Source organism: Amblyraja radiata, chromosome 1 (assembly GCF_010909765.2).
Source record: "Amblyraja radiata isolate CabotCenter1 chromosome 1, sAmbRad1.1.pri, whole genome shotgun sequence".
Taxonomy (NCBI): Eukaryota; Metazoa; Chordata; class Chondrichthyes; order Rajiformes; family Rajidae; genus Amblyraja; species Amblyraja radiata.
The window spans coordinates 105469763-105490911 of NC_045956.1; the positions used below are offsets into that span (position 1 = coordinate 105469763).

At 46.3% G+C, this 21149-nt stretch overlaps 1 protein-coding gene across 1 annotated transcript in view; it reads right to left on the reverse strand.

Annotated features, from left to right (window-relative positions):
• The window catches only part of gabrg1 (gamma-aminobutyric acid type A receptor subunit gamma1), a 152539-nt gene that overhangs the window by 17401 nt on the left and 113989 nt on the right, over positions 1-21149 (reverse strand). The window contains exon 6 of the mRNA XM_033028027.1: positions 3519-3656. Within this exon, the coding sequence (XP_032883918.1) occupies positions 3519-3656 (138 nt within the window). The remainder of the gene's footprint in view (positions 1-3518; positions 3657-21149) is intronic.

The window sequence follows — 21149 nt, forward strand, 5'->3', positions numbered from 1 at the left end:
TACTCCATGATCCGGCATAGAAGGGTACAAGGTGCCCAAAACATGGCGATTCCGCTATACTGATTCTGTGTGATTTACTAAACCACACTCTTATACTTAATATGATTGCGCTTAATGTATAGTAGAATTGTCACTCAACTGTATTAAAAATAATTACTGTACTTTGGTACAAGTGACATTAAAGTACATTGAAACATTGAAATGGAATCCTTCCATGTCGTAAAGATATATAAAAGCAATAAATATTAAATGAAAGTCTAGACGTGATATTAGTTCATCAGGCCAGAAAGATTCAGTGGCAATCATAACTTACGTTAACATTAAAAATGGAACTAATATTAAAGTTAAAAGAACTAATATTATTTTTTGTAGTCACAAAGCAAAATGTTTGTGTTGAATGCATTTGTGAGTATTGCTTAGCCCATCCTATGGAAGAGAGGTGTGTTCTGGTAACAGCTCACATTTTTCACTCATAACTGCAAAATTGTCAATGCCACTCTTGGATAATAATAAGTGAACATTGGTCATTTCTAGATCAATGTAAATGCAAATTCTGGACAATTTGCTAATGGAGTCTCAATAGATTTAGTGAGGTTAAGATTCCTGAGCCTTGAGGCACATTTTTTTCAATATTCTGGAAAACCCTAACATTAGACCAATACTCTTTTAGATAACACAACCAAATATAACGCAAACAAAAATATTTATAGCCGTGGAGAATGTCAGAGGAACTTTGCACAGTTCTTGTTTTGTACATACATTTATCCTGAATAAAGTTTATTTCAATTTTTAAAAAGTATTACTGATCATGCTTAACAATCCCCATAATAATAAAACAAAATAGCTCTCTGAAGATGATTTTTGTTTCAGATATTTTTCAATTCAAATTCAAATTACACATTTATCTCTCTTCCTGGTCGACAGGCACTTTAGACACCTTGTCTGTTAATGTCAGTCCTTAAACAGTTTGATAACCTTGTTTTCTAATTGTGTCATAGAGTCATAGAGTGATACAGTGTGGAAACAACTTGCCCACACCAACCAACATGTCCCAGCTACACTAGTCCCACCTGCCTGTGTTTGGTCCATATACCTCCAAACCTGTCCTATCCATGTACCTGTCTAACTGTTTCTAAACGTTGGGATAGTCCCAGCCTCAACTACTTCAGCTGGCAGCTTGTTCCATACACCCACCATCCTTTGTGTGAAAAAGTTACCTCTCAGAGGCCTATTAAATGTTTTCCCCTTCACCTTGAACCTATGTCCTCTGGTCCTAGATTCCCCTACTCAGGGCAAGAGACTTTGTGCATCTACTCGATCTATTCCTCTCATGATGCTTTGTACACCTCTATAAGATCACCCCTCATCCTCCTGCACTCCAAAGAATCTTTACTTTTATACTAATTTCCTTCTTTCAGATTACAAATGTAACACAAAGGTAAATACAATGACTGGCTATAATGTTACTGCCATTGTTGATCCATTGGGTTCAGGGGCCACGACCAGAGAGTGAAATTGACACGCTGTCAGTGTAATCATAGTTGGGAATATTTTCATTAGAAACTCACCAGAAATCTGGTCTCAGCTGATCACTGGGATTTGCTAATGGTATTCTTCCTTTAAAGAATAATTGTCATCTTCCCAAAATGACATGAAATGCTTAATCATCTGATCAGCTTGAATGGTTACTGTTAATCCTGGTGCCATGAGGATGAATCCCACATGAGAGCTGGGGAATTTTAATTCGAGTAATAATATAAATCTGGAATATAAAGCTAATCTCCATAACAGTAACTAAGAAACTATTAAATTGTCATAAAATTCCCCATGGTTCATTAATGCTCTTCAAGGAAAGAAACCCTACAAACACATATCTGGTCTGGTCATTTAAATCCCTTAAAAAAAAAAGCATTGCAAGCCTGTCAGTTCAGGGGGGCAATAGAAAATAGATAATAAATGCTGTCCTTGCCGGCAGAATCTACATTCAGTGAAGGAATAAAATGTCTACAGTTTTGTCTGAATGGTAGTTAAAATAATGTAACACTGAATACATACAGTAAATTAATGCTGCCGCATGTATTTCTTCTTTGAGATTGAAGAAGGAGGATGTAGTACACATGGATTTTTAGAAAATATTAAAATACATGAGATTTTATGGTCATATAGATTTAGAACTGGCTCATTCATGGAAGACAAAGAGAAGTGGAAGGTAGATATTGTGGTTGGAGGACTACAACCAGTGGAGTTCCGCAGGGATCTGTACTGAGACTTCTGCTGTTTGTGATATATGTAAAGCACCTAAATGTAAATGTAGATGGGTTGGTGAGTAAATTTGCTGACAACACCAACATTTAATTCAGAAGGTTTGTAAGGGAAAGCTTGGGAACCAGTGAGGGTAACATCTGTGGCAGGTAAGTTACTGGAGAGAATTCCAAGGGATAAAATATAAATGCATTTGGATAGACGGCAGCTGATCAAGGATAGACAACATGGTTATGTTCATGGGAGACCTTGGCTCACAAATTTGATTGAGTTTTTTGAAGATGCAACCAAGAAGGTTGACAAGAGCAAGGCGACAGGCATAGTTTATATCAGTGTCTCTTAACCTTTTTGGCATACGTACTCGCATACGCGAACAAAACGCTGTATGCGGTATGTACCTTTGTTAGGTTCATAAGATGGGGCTCAACAAATGGATATGTTATTTATGACCCCTTTATGTCCCCCGGTAAAGCCCCAAACGACCTCCCATGAGGTTCCCAACCCCCAGGTTAATAAACACTGGTCTATATGGACTTCATTAAGATGGTGGATAAGTTTTCACATGGTAGAGGCTGCTCTGGAAGTTTAGATGGCATGGCATCCAGGGAGAGTTAACTGCCTGGATACAGAATTGGCTTCATGGAAGGAAATGGGGTGATGGTTGAAGGTTGTTTTTTAGACTGGAAGCCTATGACTAGGGGTGTGCCTCAAGGATCAGAGCTGCATCCATTACTGTTTGTGGTTTATATTAACGATTTAGGTGTGGAGGTGCAAGGCATGATTAGTAAGTTTGCAGGTGATAACAAAGTAGGTGGTATACACAGTAAAGAGAGTTATCAAACAGTACAGTAAGATCCTGATCAGCTGAGCAAGTGGGCTGAGGAATGGCTGATGGCATTTAATACAGATAAGTATGAGATTTGCACCTTGGAAAGTTAAACCTGGGCTGGACCTTCATAGTGAATGATAAGGCCCTGTGGAGTGGTTCCGAGCAGAGAGATTTAGGAGCATACTGTAGGTGCACAGTTCTTTTAAAGTAACATCACAGATAGATAAGGTTGCAAAGAAGGCTCTTGGTACATTGGCCTTCATCAGAGAAGCTAATGGCTATAGAGAGTTGAGGTGTATGCTAAATCTGGGCAAATGGGACTAGCTTTGATGGGCCAAAGGACCTGTTTCCATGCTGAGTGATTCTATGACTCTCTGTGACTCTATAACAATTGTACAAACATTGCTGCAATTTATTTCCCTCTTACCTGACTGTGTGTGCATTACATCCGTCATGTTTCTTAATCCAACAAATGCAAACTGGTAAAGTCGCCAATGTCTCTGGTCAGCGAGCTCAACTGAATTATGATTCCAGCGATATTCAATTTCATTTTTTGGATACCCATCTGGAAAAATAAATTCTTGAGAAATAAAAAAGGAGTTAACTCACGACAGCTAAAATAAAATCAATTTCAAAACTGCTGCATCCATCGACTGAGATTAAGGATTTGGCTAAGGCTTTGTTAGTTCTCAGATCTAACTTGAGTGGTAGGCATTGTAAGCTTCTCTTCCACCAGCAAGGTAATCACTTTAGGCACTCGTGCCACTTTCACTTGGATTGTCAATCCACCAAGAACAACTAATTTATCAAAATGTAGCCAAAGGTTGCTAGCAGAACTCAGTGATACTGTAACCATTGGCAAATGCTGTTCCCAGACAGTTCATAGTTATCCTACACCAGATACTCAGTGAAAGTCAGAGGAAATTCTTCATGCCGTGGTATAAACACGTCAGTCAATACTATGGCAGTTCTGAGTTTTAGCAAGTAAGTAAAAATTAAAGTATTTTACTCAATTAAAGTTTACCACCCATAGAAATTCAGTAATAATCTGGACAAGATGTTCACAAGTATTCTGCCATAATTGCAGGTCTAATACATTTTAAGCGCTAATCCTTATAAATGGCAGTATTTCAGAGCTTCATAATGGAGATTGGAGGCAGAAACATTGTGTTTATTGTTGTTGAGGTCAGGTGAGATCATAGACAATATGGTTCACTTTCTCAACAAAGGAAGATGCAAACCACCACCTCCACTCAATACCACCCCTAATGCACAGCCTTTGACTGTAAGCCTGTCCAAAGACCAAGTATTCAAGCCTAGGACAGCCCGATTTTCCAATCTACCTCATGGTGGATATTGGACCTGTTCTCTGGAACTGTTATACTACAATACCGAGAAACTATTTCCTGCATTCTAGTATTTTCCTCTTTACTCTACCCACTGTACTTGTGTTGAGTTTGATTGTGTTCATGTATAGTATTATCTGATTTGATTGGATAGCACGCAAATAAAAGCTTTTCACTGTCTTTCGGTACATGTGACAATAATCTATCTATCTATCTATCTATCTATCTATCTATCTATCTATCTATCTATCTATCTATCTATCTATCTATCTATCTATCTATCTATCTATCTATCTATCTATCTATCTATCTATATCTATCTATCTATATCTATCTATCTATCTATCTATCTATCTATCTATCTATTATATATTAAAACTGTGTGCCTGCCGCCGTCCGTCGTCTGGCGTCCGGCGTCCGGCGTCCGGCTGCCGGCCGACTTTCTTCCTTTGATTCCTTGCTACTCCGAAACCAGACGCAGAATCGCCGAGATCTTTTCCATTTCGGTAGAGATTTCACTTTTCTTTCAAAGTATCCGCACCTGATTACATTTCGTCGTGTTTATGTACACATTTTTAATCAAATCCTTCTCCCCCCCCCCCCCCCCAAATTTCAAAAGAAAACTGGCTTCTCACCCATAGAAGCAGCCCCAGCCCCAGCCCCTGGTGAACGTTCCATCGTGTGATGTCACAATGCCCAATGCTCACATATGTCCAATCGGAATGGATCCATTTACATATGCCTTTGCAGCAGCCCCAGCCCCTGGTGAACGTTCCATTGTGTGATGTCACAATGCCCGATGTTCACATGTGTCCAATCGGAATGGAATCATTTACATATGCCTTTGCAGGAGCACCAGCACCTGGTGAACGTTGCCCAATGCTCAAAGACATTGTTGCCATAGAGGGAGTACAGAGAAGGTCCACCAGACTGATTCCTGGGATGTCAGGACTTTCATATGAAGAAAGACTGGATAGACTCGGCTTGTACTCGCTAGAATTTAGAAGATTGAGGGCGGATCTTATAGAAACGTACAACATTCTTAAGGGGTTGGACAGGCTAGATGCAGGAAGATTGTTCCAGATGTTGGGGAAGTCCAGAACAAGGGGTCACAGTTTAAGGATAAGGGGGAAATCTTTTAGGACCGAGATGAGAAAAACATTTTCCACACAGAGAGTGGTGAATCTCTAGAATTCACTGGCACAGAAGGTAGTTGAGGCCTGTTCATTGGCTATATTTAAGAGGGAGTTAGATGTGGCCCTTGTGGCTAAAGGGATCAGGGGGTGTGGAGAGAAGGCAGGTACAGGATACTGAATTGGATGATCAGCCATGATCATATTGACAGGAGGTGCAGGCTCGAAGGGCCAAATGGCCTACTCCTGCACCTAATTTCTATGTTTCTAAGTTTCCCTCTCACCACCCCTCTCCCTCTCCCACCCATCCCTCTCTCCCCCAACCCCCTTCACTCTCTACTCCACCCCCTTCCCTCTCTCCCCCGCCCCCCTTCTCCCTACCCCTTGGCCTCTCTTCCACCACTCCCCTACCCCTCCCTCCCTCCCCACTCTTCCACTTCTCACTCCACCCCTTTCCATCCCCCTCCCCTCTCTCCCCCCACCCCTTCCTCCTGCCCCTCTGACCCTCCCCACTCTTGCACCTCTCCCCCTCCCACTCCCACTATCCCTCCCCACTCTTTCCCTCCTCTCCCCCACCCCTCTCCCCCTCCCTCCACACTCTTCACCCTCCCTCCACACTCTTCCCCCTCCCTCCCCCAACCACTCTCTCGTCCTCTCCGTCCCCATCCCACCCCCCCCACACCTCTCTCCCCTCCCCATCCCTCTCTCCAACCCCTCCCCCACCCCTCTCTGCTCTCCCTCTCCTCACCTCTCTCCTCCTCCCAACCCCATCCCTTTCTTCCCCCACCCCCATTCCCTCTCTCTCCCACCCCTTCCCTCTCCCCACCCCCTTCCCCCTCCACACTCTTTCCCCTCCCTCCACACTCTTCCTCCTCTCTCCTCTACCCCACACATCTCTCCCCCGCCCCTCTCTCCTCCCCCCTCACCCTTCAACCCTCCTTCTCCCACGCCATCCCTCTCTCCCCCACTCCCTTCCCTCTCTATCCCACCCCCTTACCTCTCTTCCCCTGCCCCCTTCCCCTCTGTACCTCTTCCACCACTCCCCCTTACCCCACCCCTCTCCATCTCACTGCCCCACACCTCACACTCCCCCTCCCTCCCCCCACCCCTTCCCCCTACCCCTCTGTCCTTCTTCCATCACACCCCCTACCCCTCTCCCCCTCCCTCCCCACTCTTCCACTTCTCACCCCCCTTCCCCCTCCACTCTCCCTCCCCACTCTTTCCCCTCTCTCCACCCACCCCCCTCCCCTTTCCTCCCTCCTCCCCTCCCTCCCCATGGCCCCCCTCCCCCACATCTCTCCCCATCCCCTCTCTCACCCCCTACCCCGCTCTCCTTTCCTTCACAAATCACTCCCGTTTCCTCCTCCTCCTCTCCCCTCACTCCCCTTTTCTCATACTCCCCTCTCCCCACCCCGTCTCCCTCTCCCCCCTACCCCCACATGTGTGTTTGGGGGGTGGTTAGTGTGAGTGTGATTCCGCTGCCCCCCCCCCCCCCCACCCCGCAAACGCCGTTGGGGAAACAGACCCAACGGGTCTGCACTTGGTCTAGTCTATCTTTAAAACCCTGTGGCTGCCACCGTCCTTCCGTCCGGCTGCCTGCCGGCCGCTTTTCTGCCTTTGATTCGTTGCTACGCCGACACCAGACGCAGAATCGCCGAGATTTTTTCAATTTCGGTAGAGATTTCACTTTTCATTCTAAGTATCCACTCCTGATTAAATTTCGTCGTGTTTATGTACACATTTTTAATCCAATCCTTCCCCCCACCACAAATTTCAAAAGAAAACTGCTTCTCACCCATAGAAGCAGCCCCAGACCCAGCCTCTGGTGAACGTTCCATCGTGTGATGTCACAATGCCCAATGCTCACACATGTCCAATCGGAATGGATCCATTTACATATGCCTTTGCAGCAGCCCCAGCCCCACGCAGCCTGTGTCATTACGTGTGTGGGAATAGAGAAAGAGGATTGGGGGTGATAGGGAATGGGGAACAGATGGACTGTCCCTCCCCCTCCTCCTTCTACTCTCCCTCCCCACTATTTCCCCTCACCCTCCACCCCTCTCCCCCTCCCTCCACACTCTTACCCCTCCCTCCCCTACCCCATCCCTCCCGCACACCTCTCTCCCCCTCCCCATCCCCCTCACCCTTTCCACATTCCTCTCTACTCCTCTCGATCTCCCTCTCCTCACCCCTCTCCATCTCCCTCTCCTCACCCCTCTCCCTCTCCTCCCCCTCCTCCTCCCACCCCCATCCCTCTCTCCTCCACCCCTTCTCTCTCCCCCACCCACTTCCCTCTCCCCCTTCCCTCTCTCCCCCACCCCCTGCCGCCCACCCCCCTTCCCTCCCCCACCACTTTCACTCTCTCACCCACCCCCTTCCCCCACTCCTCTCCCCCTCCCTCCACACTCTTACCCCTCCCTCCTCTACCCCATCTCCCTCCTCCCCTCCCTCCCTCCCCATACCACCCTTCCCTTCCCCACACCTCTCTCCCCCTCCCCATCCCTCTCACCCCCTCCACCATCCCTCTCTCCTCCCCCTCTCCATCTCCCTCTCCTCACCCCTCTCCCTCTCCTCCCCCTCCTCCTCCCACCACCATCCCTCTCTCCCCCACCCCCTTCTCTCTCCCCCCTTTCCTACCCCACCCCCTTCACTCTCTCCCCCAACCCCCACCCCCTAACCCCCTTCCCTCCCCCACCCCTTTCCTCCTTCGCACTCTGCCCCCTCCATCCACACTCCTCCCCCTCTACCCCCTGCCCCATCTCCCTCCTCGCCTCCCTCCCCTCTCCCCCACACCTCTTTACCCCATCCCTCTCCTCCCCTCCCCCACCCCTCTCTCCTCCCCCTCTCCATCTTCCTCTCCTCACCTCTCTCTCTCCTCCCCCTCCTCCTCTCACCCCCATCCCTCTCTCGCCCACCCCCCTTCCCTCTCTCCCCCGCCCCCTTCCACCCCTCCCCCACACCTCTCTAACCCCTCCCCATCCCTCTCTCCTCCCCACCACCCACCCCTCTCTCTTCCCCCTCTCCATCTCCCTCTCCTCCCCTCCTCCTCCCACACGCATCTCTCGCCCCACCCCTTCTCCCTTCTCACTCTCCCCGCTCCCTGCACACTCTGCCCCCTCTCTCACCTACCCCAGCTCCCTCCTCCCCTCCCTCCCCCTTCCCCCACACCTCTCTGCCCCTCCCATCTCTCTTCCCCTCCCCCAACCCTCTCTCCTCCCCCCTCTCCATCTCCCTTGCCAAAGACATTCTTGCCATAGAGGGAGTACAGAGAAGGCTAACCAGACTGATTCCTGGGATGTCAGGACTTTCATATGAAGAAAGACTGGATAGACTTGGCTTGTACTCGCTAGAATTTAGAAGATTGAGGGGGGATCTAAATAGAAACTTACAAAATTCTTAAGGGGTTGGACAGGCTAGGTGCAGGAAGATTGTTCCCGATGTTGGGGAAGTACAGAACAAGGGGTCACAGTTTAAGGATAAGGGGGAAATCTTCTAGGACCGAGATGAGAAAAACATTTTTCACAAAGAGAGTGGTGAATCTGTGGAATTCTCTGCCACAGAAGGTAGTTGAGGCCAGTTCATTGGCTATATTTAAGAGGGAGTTAGATGTGGCCCTTGTGGCTAAAGGGGTCAGGGGGTATGGAGAGAAGGCAGGTACAGGATACTGAGTTGGATGATCAGCCATGATCATATTGAATGGCAGTGCAGGCTCGAAGGGCCGAATGGCCTACTCCTGCACCTAATTTCTATGTTTCTATATTTCCCTCTCCTCACCCAATTCCCTCCCACCCATCCCTCTCTCCCCCACCCCCCTTCACTCTCTACCCCACCCCCTTCCCTCTCTTTCCCGCCCCCTTCCCCCTACCCCTCTGTCACCTCTTCCACCACAGTGCCAGCCACAGCCCCAGCCCCTGGTGAACGTTCCATCGTGTGATGTCACAATGCCCAATGCTCACAGATGTCCAATCGGAATGGTTCCATTTACATCTGCCTTTGCACCAGCCCCTCCCCCCCACCCCCGCAGCCTGTGTCGAAGCACGTCATCACGTGTGTGGGAATAGAGAGAGAGGATTGGGGGTGAAAGGGAATGGGGAACAGATGGACTGTCCCTACCTCTCCTCCTTCAACTCTCCCTCAACACTATTTCCCCTCTCCCCCCACCCCTCTCCCCCTCCCTCCACACTCTTACCCCTCTCTCCCCTATCCCATCCCTCCCCCCCTCCCTCACACCTCTCCCCCCCTCCCCCATCACTCTCTCCCCCTCTCCATCTCCCTCTCCTCACCCCTCTCCATCTCCCTCTCCTCACCCCTCTCACTCTCCTCCCCCTCCTCCTCCCACCCCCATCCCTCTCTCCCCCAACCCCCTTCCCTCTCCCCCTTCCCTCTCCCCCCTTCCCTCTCCCCATTCCCTCTCTCCCCCACCCACTTCTCCCACCCCTCTCCCCCTCCCTCCCCACCAAACTCCCTCCTCCCCTCCCTCCCTCCCCCACACCTCTCTCCCCCTCCCCATCCCTCTTTCCTCCCCCTCTCCATCTCCCTCTCCTCACCCCTCTCCCTCTCTCCCCCACCCCCCTTCCCTTACCCCCCCCTTCCCTCTCTCCCCCCGCCCCCTTTCCCGACCCCTCGTTCCCGCTATCCACCACTCCCCGACACCCCTCCCTCCCCGCTCTTCACGCTCTCTCCCCTTATCCCACCCCTCCTCCACCGCCCTCACCCCAGCCAGCCTCTCTCCCCCTGATATCCCCCTCTCTCTCTCCCCCACCCCTTCCCTACCACTCTCTGTCCCTCTATCCACCTCGTACTCCCCCTGTCCCTCTTCCACACTCCCCCTACATGTTCGTCGTCGTCGCCCTCCCTCCCCACGTCTTCCACTTCTCTGCCCCTCCCTCTCCCACTCTCCCGCCCCACTATTTCCCGCTCTCCTCCCTACCCCTAACCCCTCCCTCCACACTCTTCTCCCTCCCTCACCTACCCCGTCTCCGTTCTCCCCTCCCTCCCCCACACAACTCTCCCCCTCCCCCATCCTTCTCTCCTCCCGTTCCCACCCCTCTCTCCTCCCCCTCTCCATCTCCCTCTACTCACTCCCTCTCCCCCACCCTCTCCCCATTCTTCCCCCTCCTTCCACACTCTTCCCCCTCTACCCCTTACCCCACCTGCCTCCTCTCCTCCCTCCCCCTCCCCCACACCTCTCTCCCCCTACCCGCTCTCCTCCCCTCCCCCACCCCTCTCTCCTCCCCCTCTCCATCTCCCTCTCCATCTCCCTCTCTTCACCCCTCTACGTCTCCTCCCCTCCTCCTCCCACCCCCACCCCTCGCTCCCCCACCCCTCTTCCCTCTCTACCCCACCCCCTTCGCTCTCTCCCCTCACCCCCTTCCCCCCTGTCCCTCTTTCACCCCTCTCCCTCCCCCTCCCCTCTCTCCCCCCCTTCCTCCTCTCTCCCCCACCCCTTCCCCTACCCCTCTGTCCCTCTTCCACCACTCCCACTACCCCTTTCCCCCTCCCTCTCTCACACTTCGACCACGCCCCCCTACAACTCTCCCCCTCCCACCCCATTCTTCCACTTATCCCCCCCCATCCCCCACCCATCTCCCTCCCCACCTCTCTCTCTTCCCCCCCTCCACTTTCCCACTCCCCCGTCTCCCACTCACCCACCCCTCTGCCTCCCGCTCGTCCCACCTCTCCCTCGCCCACCTCATCTCCCCCCCGACCGTACTCTTCCCCCCTTCTCCCATCACTCCTCCCCCTCCCTCCTCCCCCTCCTCTCTCTCCTCTTCATCCCTCCCCCACCTCCCGTCTTCCTCCCCCCCTCCTCCCACACGCTTTCTCCCCCCCCCTTTGCCTCGCTCCCCCTCTCCTCTCCTCCTGCCCACTTTCCGCCCCTCCTCTCCCCCTCTCCCTCCTCCCCTCCCTCCCCCTCCATTCACCCCCTCTCTTCCCCACCCTCTCCCCCCTCCCCTCTCTTCCTCTTCCTAACGCCTCCGTCTCCCCTCCCCCTCTTTCTCCTCTTTCCTGCACTTACCCTCCCCTCTCCCCCACCACTATTTCCCCTCTCTCCCCCTACCCCTCTCCCCCTCCCATCCCACTCTTCCCCCGCCCCCTACCACTCTCCCCCTCCCTCCACTCTTCCCCCTATCTCCCCTTCCCCTTCTCACTCCTCCTTCCCCTCCCTCCTCCCTCTCTCCCCTTCCCCCACCCTCTCTCCCCCTCTCCATCTCCCTCTCTCCTCACCCCTTTCCCTCCCACCCCTCTCCCTCCTCCCCTCCCACCCCCAACCCCCCCCCACCCCTCTCTCTTGCACCACTCCCCGCTACCCCTCTCTCACCCCCCTACCCCTCTCTCACCCACCTACCCCTCTCCCCCCTTTCCTGCCCTCCCCACTCTCCTCCCACTCCCCACTCTCATCCCCCTTCCCATCCCGCTCTCACTCCCCCTACCCCACTCTGCTCTCCCTCCCAAATCTCTCCCATTTCCTACTCCCCTCCCCTCTTCTCACCCTCTCCTCTCCCCACCCCGTCTCCCCCTCCCCCCCTCCGCCCACCTGTGTGTTTGGGGGGTGGTTAGTGTGAGTGTGATGCTGCAGTTCCCCCCCTGCAAACGCGCGTTGGGGAAACAGACCCAACGGGTCTGCACTTAGTCTAGTCTAAATCTAAAACTAAGCTGATAGTTTACTAAAAAGTAGTGATCCCCACATCCTGATGCTTTGGAGTCAAGGACATCAAAGCACAAAGACTGTTTCCACAAAATCGGAAGGATGACCAAACTAATGTCAGCGTCTTCTCTCATGCCAACACCAGACCTAATCGACTGGATATACAGTATCATTCACCCCTCTGTTTCCTATCTTGCAAAATAATCTCGCTGTACACCAAGCTCTGCCATGGGAGGAGATTTCCAGGAAGACAAACAAAACATTTGAAGGACATTCTCAAAGTCTATTTGCAAAATCTATAACTCATGGGAATTGCAGGCCCATGACTCCTCCTAAAGGAGAACAAGCAACACGAAGGGGTAAGGTACCTCAACAAGGAACACAAATGGTGAGAGGTGCACAGAACGCCCTAAAATGCTGCATACCTGCCTGCTTCAAGCTCTACCTGCCCCACCTGTGGCACAGTCAGTCTCGGCCACCTGAGAACCCGTAGATATGAAATAGAAATAAGCAATTCTCAACCCTAAGGGAGCACCTAAGATGCCAAATCATATCCATATCAAATAGAGGACAAGTGCATTACCAAACAAGATTATCATGATGAAAATGAAACATTGTTTTCTTTTGTACTCATTGAAACATTGCCTGACAGTTTTTATGAAGTTAATATAATAATATAATATGAAGCTAATAGGACCTCTGGATCCTCATTGCCTGGGTAATATTATACACTAATCATGGAATTGGCCTTTTATTATTCTCTCATGGCTTGGCTTTCTAAGACAACATTTATGATACTGTGGAGTGGCTATTAACTTACATGACGTATTCAGAGTCCTAAACTACGGATCCCAAGACATGTGTGAATCCCAAAATGAAGAATTAAATCTAAGAATTTAGAATAGAAAATAATATTAGTAAATGTGACTGCAAAGTTACTGGATTCTCATTACAACTCAATTGGTTCACTGCTGCTCTCAGGAAAGGAAATACACAATTTTTCCTGTAGCTTATCCTGCATGTGACTCCAGGTCCTTCAATGTAGTTGATTCCTAGCAGCCCTCTGTGCTTAGAATAGTAATGAGATGGAGAATAAATGTCAACATCACTAGCTAGGCTCACATCCCATGAATGAACATGAAAAATATCATGCTCGTCCTTAACCTTCCTTGATGGCAAGATTGTTACTCAGCATGAACCACCACACTCCATCTGGTGCAGTTACTCTCACATAGCTGTGAACTCTCAAGTTCCTGGACTCTGACCAAAACGCAGATTCAGGTCCAGATGAGTTCATTGTCGTATGCACCAGGGTGAAATGAAGTTCTTTGTTCACATGAAGCACACAGAATATACAAACAGCAAACTACATTAAATACAACTATGATCACAAAGCATCAGGTTGTAGTGCCATCTGAAGCAATGCAAAAAATAATAATAATAAAAACAGACTAACCAAATGAGGAAGAGTTAAGCATAAGAGTACATGGCATCACTTCAATGACAGTGGTGCAAAAGAGGTGAATGATTTAGTTTAGTTTATTATTATCACATGTAGTGAGGTAGAGTGAAAAGCTTTTTGTTGAGTGCTATCCTGTCAGCAACAAGAAATATACAGTACGTATTCAGGAGCCTGAAATCTATGAGGAAGAAGCTGTTTTTAAATCTGGACGTCTGGGCTATCAAGCTCTTGCATCTGCATCTGTAATGTTCAGTGCACGATAAAGTCCAGTAAAATCCAATTAAAGATAGTTCGAAGGTTTCCAGAGAGGTCGATGGGAGGTCAGGACCGCTCTCTAATTGGTGAGAGAGCAGTTCAGTTGACTGATAACAGTTGGGAAGGAACGGTCTCAGAATCTGGTATTCATGGCCTGTTATGGTATTCAAACCCTGCCACAATCACCTGATATTCACTTGGTATTTTAACATGGTTCTCTGAAAGTAGGCAAATCAGTTACACAGGGTGGTGAAGAATGTATGTGGCATGCTTGCATTCACTGGCTGAGGAAGGCCATGAGTACAAATGTTACAAAATCTTGGCTAGACTGCACTTGGAGAACTCTGTGCAATTCTGCCACCACAGGACAGTAAAAAATTGATTTAGCCACATAGGCTGTAGAAAAGATTCACAGGATATTGTCTGGATAGGAGGGCTTGAATTATAAGCAGAGATTTGATAAACTAGGTCTCTTTTCTCTTGGCAAAGAAGGCTAACATGTTTAGGTATATAAAGCTACAAGAGGCATAGATATGATATATTGCTGGAGTCTGTTTCTGATGGTAGGGATTTCTAATACCAGAGAGTAGAGTTTGAGGTAAGAGGGAGAGGGTTTAAAGGCAATCTATGGGATAAATTCCCCCCGAGTTTATTCCCACACAGAATAGTATATTCCCTCATAGAATAGTTGGCATCTGGAATGAGCTGCCAAGGGAGATGGTGGAGGCAGGAACAGTAACAGCATTTAAGAGGCAAATAAACAATATTTGCATGAACAAGGCACAGTGGGATATAGAATGAATATAGGCAAATGCGATTAGTATAGCTGGGCCTTCTGGTCAACATATATGTAGTGGGCTGAATATATCTTTCTATGCTGTACAATTTATATGTCCACCTGACATTTACACCCTTCATGTTGATATCAGGTTGTAGGTTTGGGGGGTACTGTCAAAGTAATCTATGCAAGTAAATGTAGTGCCCTTTGTAGATGGAACACACTACAGCCACTATGTACTCTATATGCATGAATATTTGGGCTGGTGAATGGGATAACATTCAGTGGGCTCATTTATTTTGGATGGTGTTACACTCCTTCACTGTTGATGGAACTGCATCCATGCAGGCAATTGGAGAGTATTCCATAATACCTCTGATTTGTGCCTCGTCTTTGGTTGAAAGTTCTAAGGAAGTGAGGAGATGAGTAACTTGCCATTTGATATCCAGCCTCGTGTAACCACAGAAGGTAGTTGTTGCTTCAGTTGAACTTCTGACAAAAGATGATCTCCAATGATGATAATGGATTTATAGTCGGCAAAGTCTTTGAATGTTGCGTGACATGGTTAGATTTTCTCATTTAGAAATATCACCTTCAGTGATATTTATGGCATTAATATTCATTGCCACAAATCTGTCCATGTCTGAGCATTGTCCTACACACAGACATGGCAGCTTTGTTCACCAAGGAGCTGCAAATGGAATTGAACATTATACAACTATTCCAACTCCTGACATAAAGCTATTCCCCACCCAACTTCTGGCCTTAAAGCCACTCGCACTTCTGGAATTCTACTTTTTTTTTCCACACTTGGGCCAAAATGGTGACAAGGTCTGGAGCCATGTAGTCCCAGTGACATTTAAGTGGATATATAACCATATAACAATTACAGCAAGGAAACAGGCCATCTCGGCCCTACAAGTCCGTGCCGAACAACTTTTTCCCTTAGTCCCACCTGCCTGCACTCATACCATAACCCTCCAGTCCCTTCTCATCCATATGCCTATCCATTTATTTTTAAATGATACCAACGAACCTGCCGCCACCCACTTCCACTGGAAGCTCATTCCACACCGCTACCACTCTCTGAGTAAAGAAGTTCCCCCTCATGTTACCCCTAAACTCTGTCCCTTAATTCTGAAGTCATGTCCTCTTGTTTGAATCTTCCCTATTCTCAAAGGGAAAAGCTTGATCACATCAAATCTGTCTATCCCTCTCATCATTTTAAAGACCTCTATCAGTCCCCCCTTAACCTTCTGCGCTCCAGAGAATAAGACCTAACTTATTCCACCTATCTCTGTAACTTAGTTGTTGAAACCCAGGCAACATTCTAGTAATCTCCTCTGTACTCTCTTCTATTTTGTTGACATCCTTCCTATAATTGGGCGAACCAAAATTGTACACCATACTCCGATTTGGTCTCACCAATGCCTTGTACATTTTAACATTACATCCCAGCTTCTATACTCATGCTCTGATTTATAAAGGCTAGCATACCAAAAGCTTTCTTTACCACCCTATCTATATGAGATTCCACCTTCAAGGAACTATGCACGGTTATGCCCAGATCCCTCTGTTCAACTGGTATTCTTCATTCCCTACCATTTATCTTGTACGTCCTATTTTGATTTGTCCTGCCAGGTGTACACCTCACATTTATCAGCATTAAACTCCATCTGCCAGCTTTCAGCCCATTTTTCCAAATGGCCTAAATCACTCTGTAGACTTTGGAAATCCTCTTCATTATCCACAACACCCCCTATCTTGGTATCATCTGCATACTTACTAATCCAATTTACCACCCCTTCATCAGATCATTGATGTACATGACAAACAACAAGGACCCAACACAGGTCCCTGAGGCACCCCCGCTAGTCACCTGCCTCCACCCGACAAACAGCCATCCACCATTACCCTCTGGCTTCTCCCATTCAGCCACTGCTGAATCCATCTTGCTATTCCTGCATTTATACCCAACAGTTTAACCTTCTAACCAACCTTCCATGAGGAACCTTGTCAAATGCCTTACTAAAGTCCATATAGACAACATCCACTGCTTTACCCTCGTCAATTTCCCTAGTAACCTCTTCAAAAAATTCAAGAAGATTAGTCAAACATGACCTTCCAGGCACAAATCCATGTGACTGTTCCTAATCAGACCCAGTTTATCCAGATGCTTATATATATTATCTCTAAGTATCTTTTTCCATTAATTTGCCCACCACTGAAGTCAAACTAACAGGTCTATAATTGCTAGGTTTTACTCTTAGAAACCCTTTTAAAACAATGGAACAACATGTGCAATACATCAATTGGAGAGTAAATATCATGGAGAGTAAATGTAATTGGATAGCACTGTTAATGACACTTGCATCACCTTGTTGATGAATGAGAGTAGACTGGATTGGACAGTAATTAATTGAATTGAATTTGGCCCTTTTTGCAAACAGGGCATCATTTTGCAAAATTTGTATCTTATTTGGTGATAGTAGTTTAAAAAAAAAAATCCTGTTTAATTAGTTAATCCAATTTATGTGACCCAGTTACCATGTTTCGATTTAAACTCTTGTTCCTTGATCTTTGTGTAGACATTGAGATTCCCATTTTAAACTCTACCTACCCTTGGAACAGAATAGGCAACGTCATAGACATATACTGATTTAAGTGTGGCAGATTAGAAATTGTTTTCCAATATCTTTTTAAAATTGTGAATAATAGAATTATACACCAGCCATTGTGAGTTGGGAACCATGTTGTATAAGTTGATTTATATCAGTAACTGCGAGATTTTATTTATTTCTACTATTGATGTTTGGTTGAAGGGAAGAGTTAACTTATTGTTTAATAATGATGGATACTTTATTTTAGCACATTTAAAACAAATATATAAAGTATAATTGTCCTATTTAAGTATTCCTAAACGATTTATTTAGGTTTTCAGAAGCCAAATAACTTATATACTAATGTAATAAGGGGGAAAAACATCCATAAAAGCATAAAATAAAAAATAATTTAAAAAAACTGCAAAGGATTTGTTGAAAAATCACAGCATAAATATCAGATGCTTTATTTGCACTATTCTACAACAGTGTCAGACAACAGTCCCATTCTTAATTTTTCTCACCACAGTACAATCTGGGATTATTAGATTTAAACAACTATTTGACACAAGCAAAAACTAACTGCAAAAGAACATGTTAAGATAACAAAGCTGCATTTGTCAGAGGGTGCTCTGATGAATCAAAGTACCTTCAATTCACTTAGGCTATACAGTATGATAATGTCTTATCAGATCACTTTAAACACCCACTGGTAGATGGCATTATTACAGCATTATTTATATCTCAAATTATTTTTTACTGGAAGCAAAGCCTTACAACACTTACAGCTTGAGAATTCCAATGGGCAAGAATGATGATCCATAGGAAAATCATGAAGCTGGAGGTAACATTCAGCATTGATGGTTAATCTAAAATGGCAAATAAAGAGATAAGCAAAGTTGTCAATGTTGTAGATCAAAACTTTAATAATATGTAAACATTATTGAAAAATATGTTTATGAATATCGCAATGTCTATGTATTATAGTGGTGATGTTCATTCCACATATATGGCTATAGATTGACTCATAGTTCATCAGTTATTTTCAGATGTCGTTGAAAATTCTTTAGAGGGTCCCGCATTGTAAAAAATGGTTGACTTTCCAATGTCAACAATCTGCAGTTTGCAGCAGCAGAATCCTTTGGAAATTGCCAGTCCATCACAGTGGCGCAGCAGTAGAGTTGCTGCCTTACAACGCCGGGTTCGATCCTAACTACGGGTGCTATCTGTATGGAGTTTGTACTTTCTCCCCGTGACCTGCGTGTGGTTTCTCCGGGAACTCCAGTTTCCTCCCACACTCCAAAGACGTACAGGTTTGTAGGCTAATTGGCTTGGTAAAATTGTAAATTCTCCCCAGTGTGTGTAGGATAGTGTTAGTATGCGAGCATTGCGAGTCAGAAACGGACTCGGTGGGTATGTTTCCACGCTGAATCTCTAAACTAAACTCTACACCAATACAATGCAATACCCATGAACTGATTTTAGATTCCTTAAGTAAGGATCTTTACATCCAATTTACACTGCTGATACCCCATGCCACCCATCAAGAAGCAAAATTGACACATATTCCAATCTCCTTCTGTATGTAATGAACATAATGATATGGAATTCATGTGAAATGAATCATTAAATAGGCAGATTAAATTCTGGGTAACTTTTCCCAAAAACTCATGGACTTAGAAAGTCTCTCACACTCTGCAAGATTTTTGTGCTAATTGAGTGAGTTTCATATGATGGGTACACAGTTATTTTGTATTCTTGATGTGTGCTCCTGTAAATTTCATCTGAATTCTCATTGCATTCAGCACGCATGCTTAGAGAGGGCCACTGTTTAATAATGCATGATGACCAGCATCTGTCTGATTATTAACTGCATGAATGTCTTGGGTCTCCAAGACTGAGATGGGTTCTTAACTCGAGTGTTGATCAGCCAGTCAATTTTAATGGGCATTCAAAGCAATGAATGATAAACAATCCAAGGGGATTATCTCCAAGCTACGTTGCTAATGCTGGACTAGAGAACATAGCACTCTTATGTATAGAGCCTAGAAATATCTCAATGTGTCTTTAGATCTAATTTTGCTTATCTCAAGACGCTGATGACTTATCATTCTGACTGAATAGCAATAAGCACTGACACTATTGTGAGTGCTAGAAGCTCTCTGTGTTTAAATTTCCGAGAGTTTGTTTCTTTCTGATTTGTCTCTAAATGTGATTTTTGCTGCCTTTCAGCACTGGCCTGGGCTCTGCACATAGACATGGAGATAGTGTGGCTTCTCTCTCCAAATCATCATCTATAATATTTCAAATAATGTAAGAACATGACATTATAACCCATAATATTAAGGATTTGGTCATGTGCCCCGTCAGAACCTGGTAAGTTTAAATTATTGTGTTGATCCTTGTTTCACAGCATCTTATTGTATGTAAAATGTTTTTATTTGCTTGCTTATGAAAGAATGTAAGGAGGTACCACTACCAAAAATGTTTTTTCTCAAAGGCTTCAGTCCACAATTATCAACATGGCTGGTACAGTAAAGACCAAAAGTCATAGCTCATTGTACATTCAATTGCTAAATTTTCACTCACATGGAAACATATCACTTTGGTCAAAACACAGTGCTGGAGTAATTCATCGCGGTTTGGCAGCATCTCTGAGTGGACATGAGCAGGCGATGTTTCAGACCCGAAAACTTTAAACCTCCTTCCAGAGATGCTGCCTCACCTGCTGAGTTACTCCAGCACTTTGTTTAGTTTAATTTAGAGATACAGCGCGGAAACAGGCCCTTCAGTCCACCGAGTCCGCGGTGGACCCAGCGATTCCCACACACTAACGCTGTTCTGAACTTTGGGACAATTTACAATTAGACCAAGCCAATTGACCTACAAACCCGTACGTCTTTGGAGTGTGGCAGGAAACCAGAGATCCGCGCATGCAGATTATGGGGGGAACATACAAACTCCATACAAACAACGCCCCTAGTCAGGTTCAAACCCGGGTCCTCTGGCACTGCAAGGGAGCAACTTTCCCCGCTGCAACCAAGATTTGCTTGTGTTTGCTCAAGATTTGAACATCCACAATTCCCTGTATCAACCATATCACATTGTTTCCCCCATTAAACGGAGATATAATACCATGCAAATTATTGATTGTTTACGGAATCTAAAATTGGCTCATCAGATAGCTAATTATACAATTAACTAATTATTTACACACACACACCTACCTTTAACCAAAGATGTTAAAGATGTTAATGACACCCAGTCCTTGTCAACTACAAGCTGTTTAACGTAAGCTGTAACTTAACATTTTGAAAGCATTCATGTCAGGTACATTAAATTCAAATAGATCACTTTCAGATAAGTCTCCTTTACACCTGATCTTGCATCCTTATCTCCAATTCTTAGCATTATTTTTCATAACTGTGAACTCTAAACATCGACAGTTAACATTAAACTTACACAAGGTGACAGCTCTTTTTCAGCAAGTATGTATACTTTGCATTTGGCACAAATGTGGATGTTGTAAACTCACATTTCTACAGTGTTTAATTTTTGTGACGATCTTTCTTTCTATCCTTCTACTTGCACAGAAGCTTTCCACCTGATCATTACTCAGAATTCCTGTATACTAATAGATATCTCTTTCCCGTGTCCACTTTTGAAATCATAGAGTCGACTCTTCTAATGTTATCTTTCTGTATTGTCCCCAAGGCTTAAATTCTGCCACGGTTGCTTTCAACCAGCCTTCCTGCACTCTGGTTAATACTGATTTGGGCTGATATCAGTAAATCCACACATACAGTAACCTGCTCACCTGGAGCTTTTCATTGCA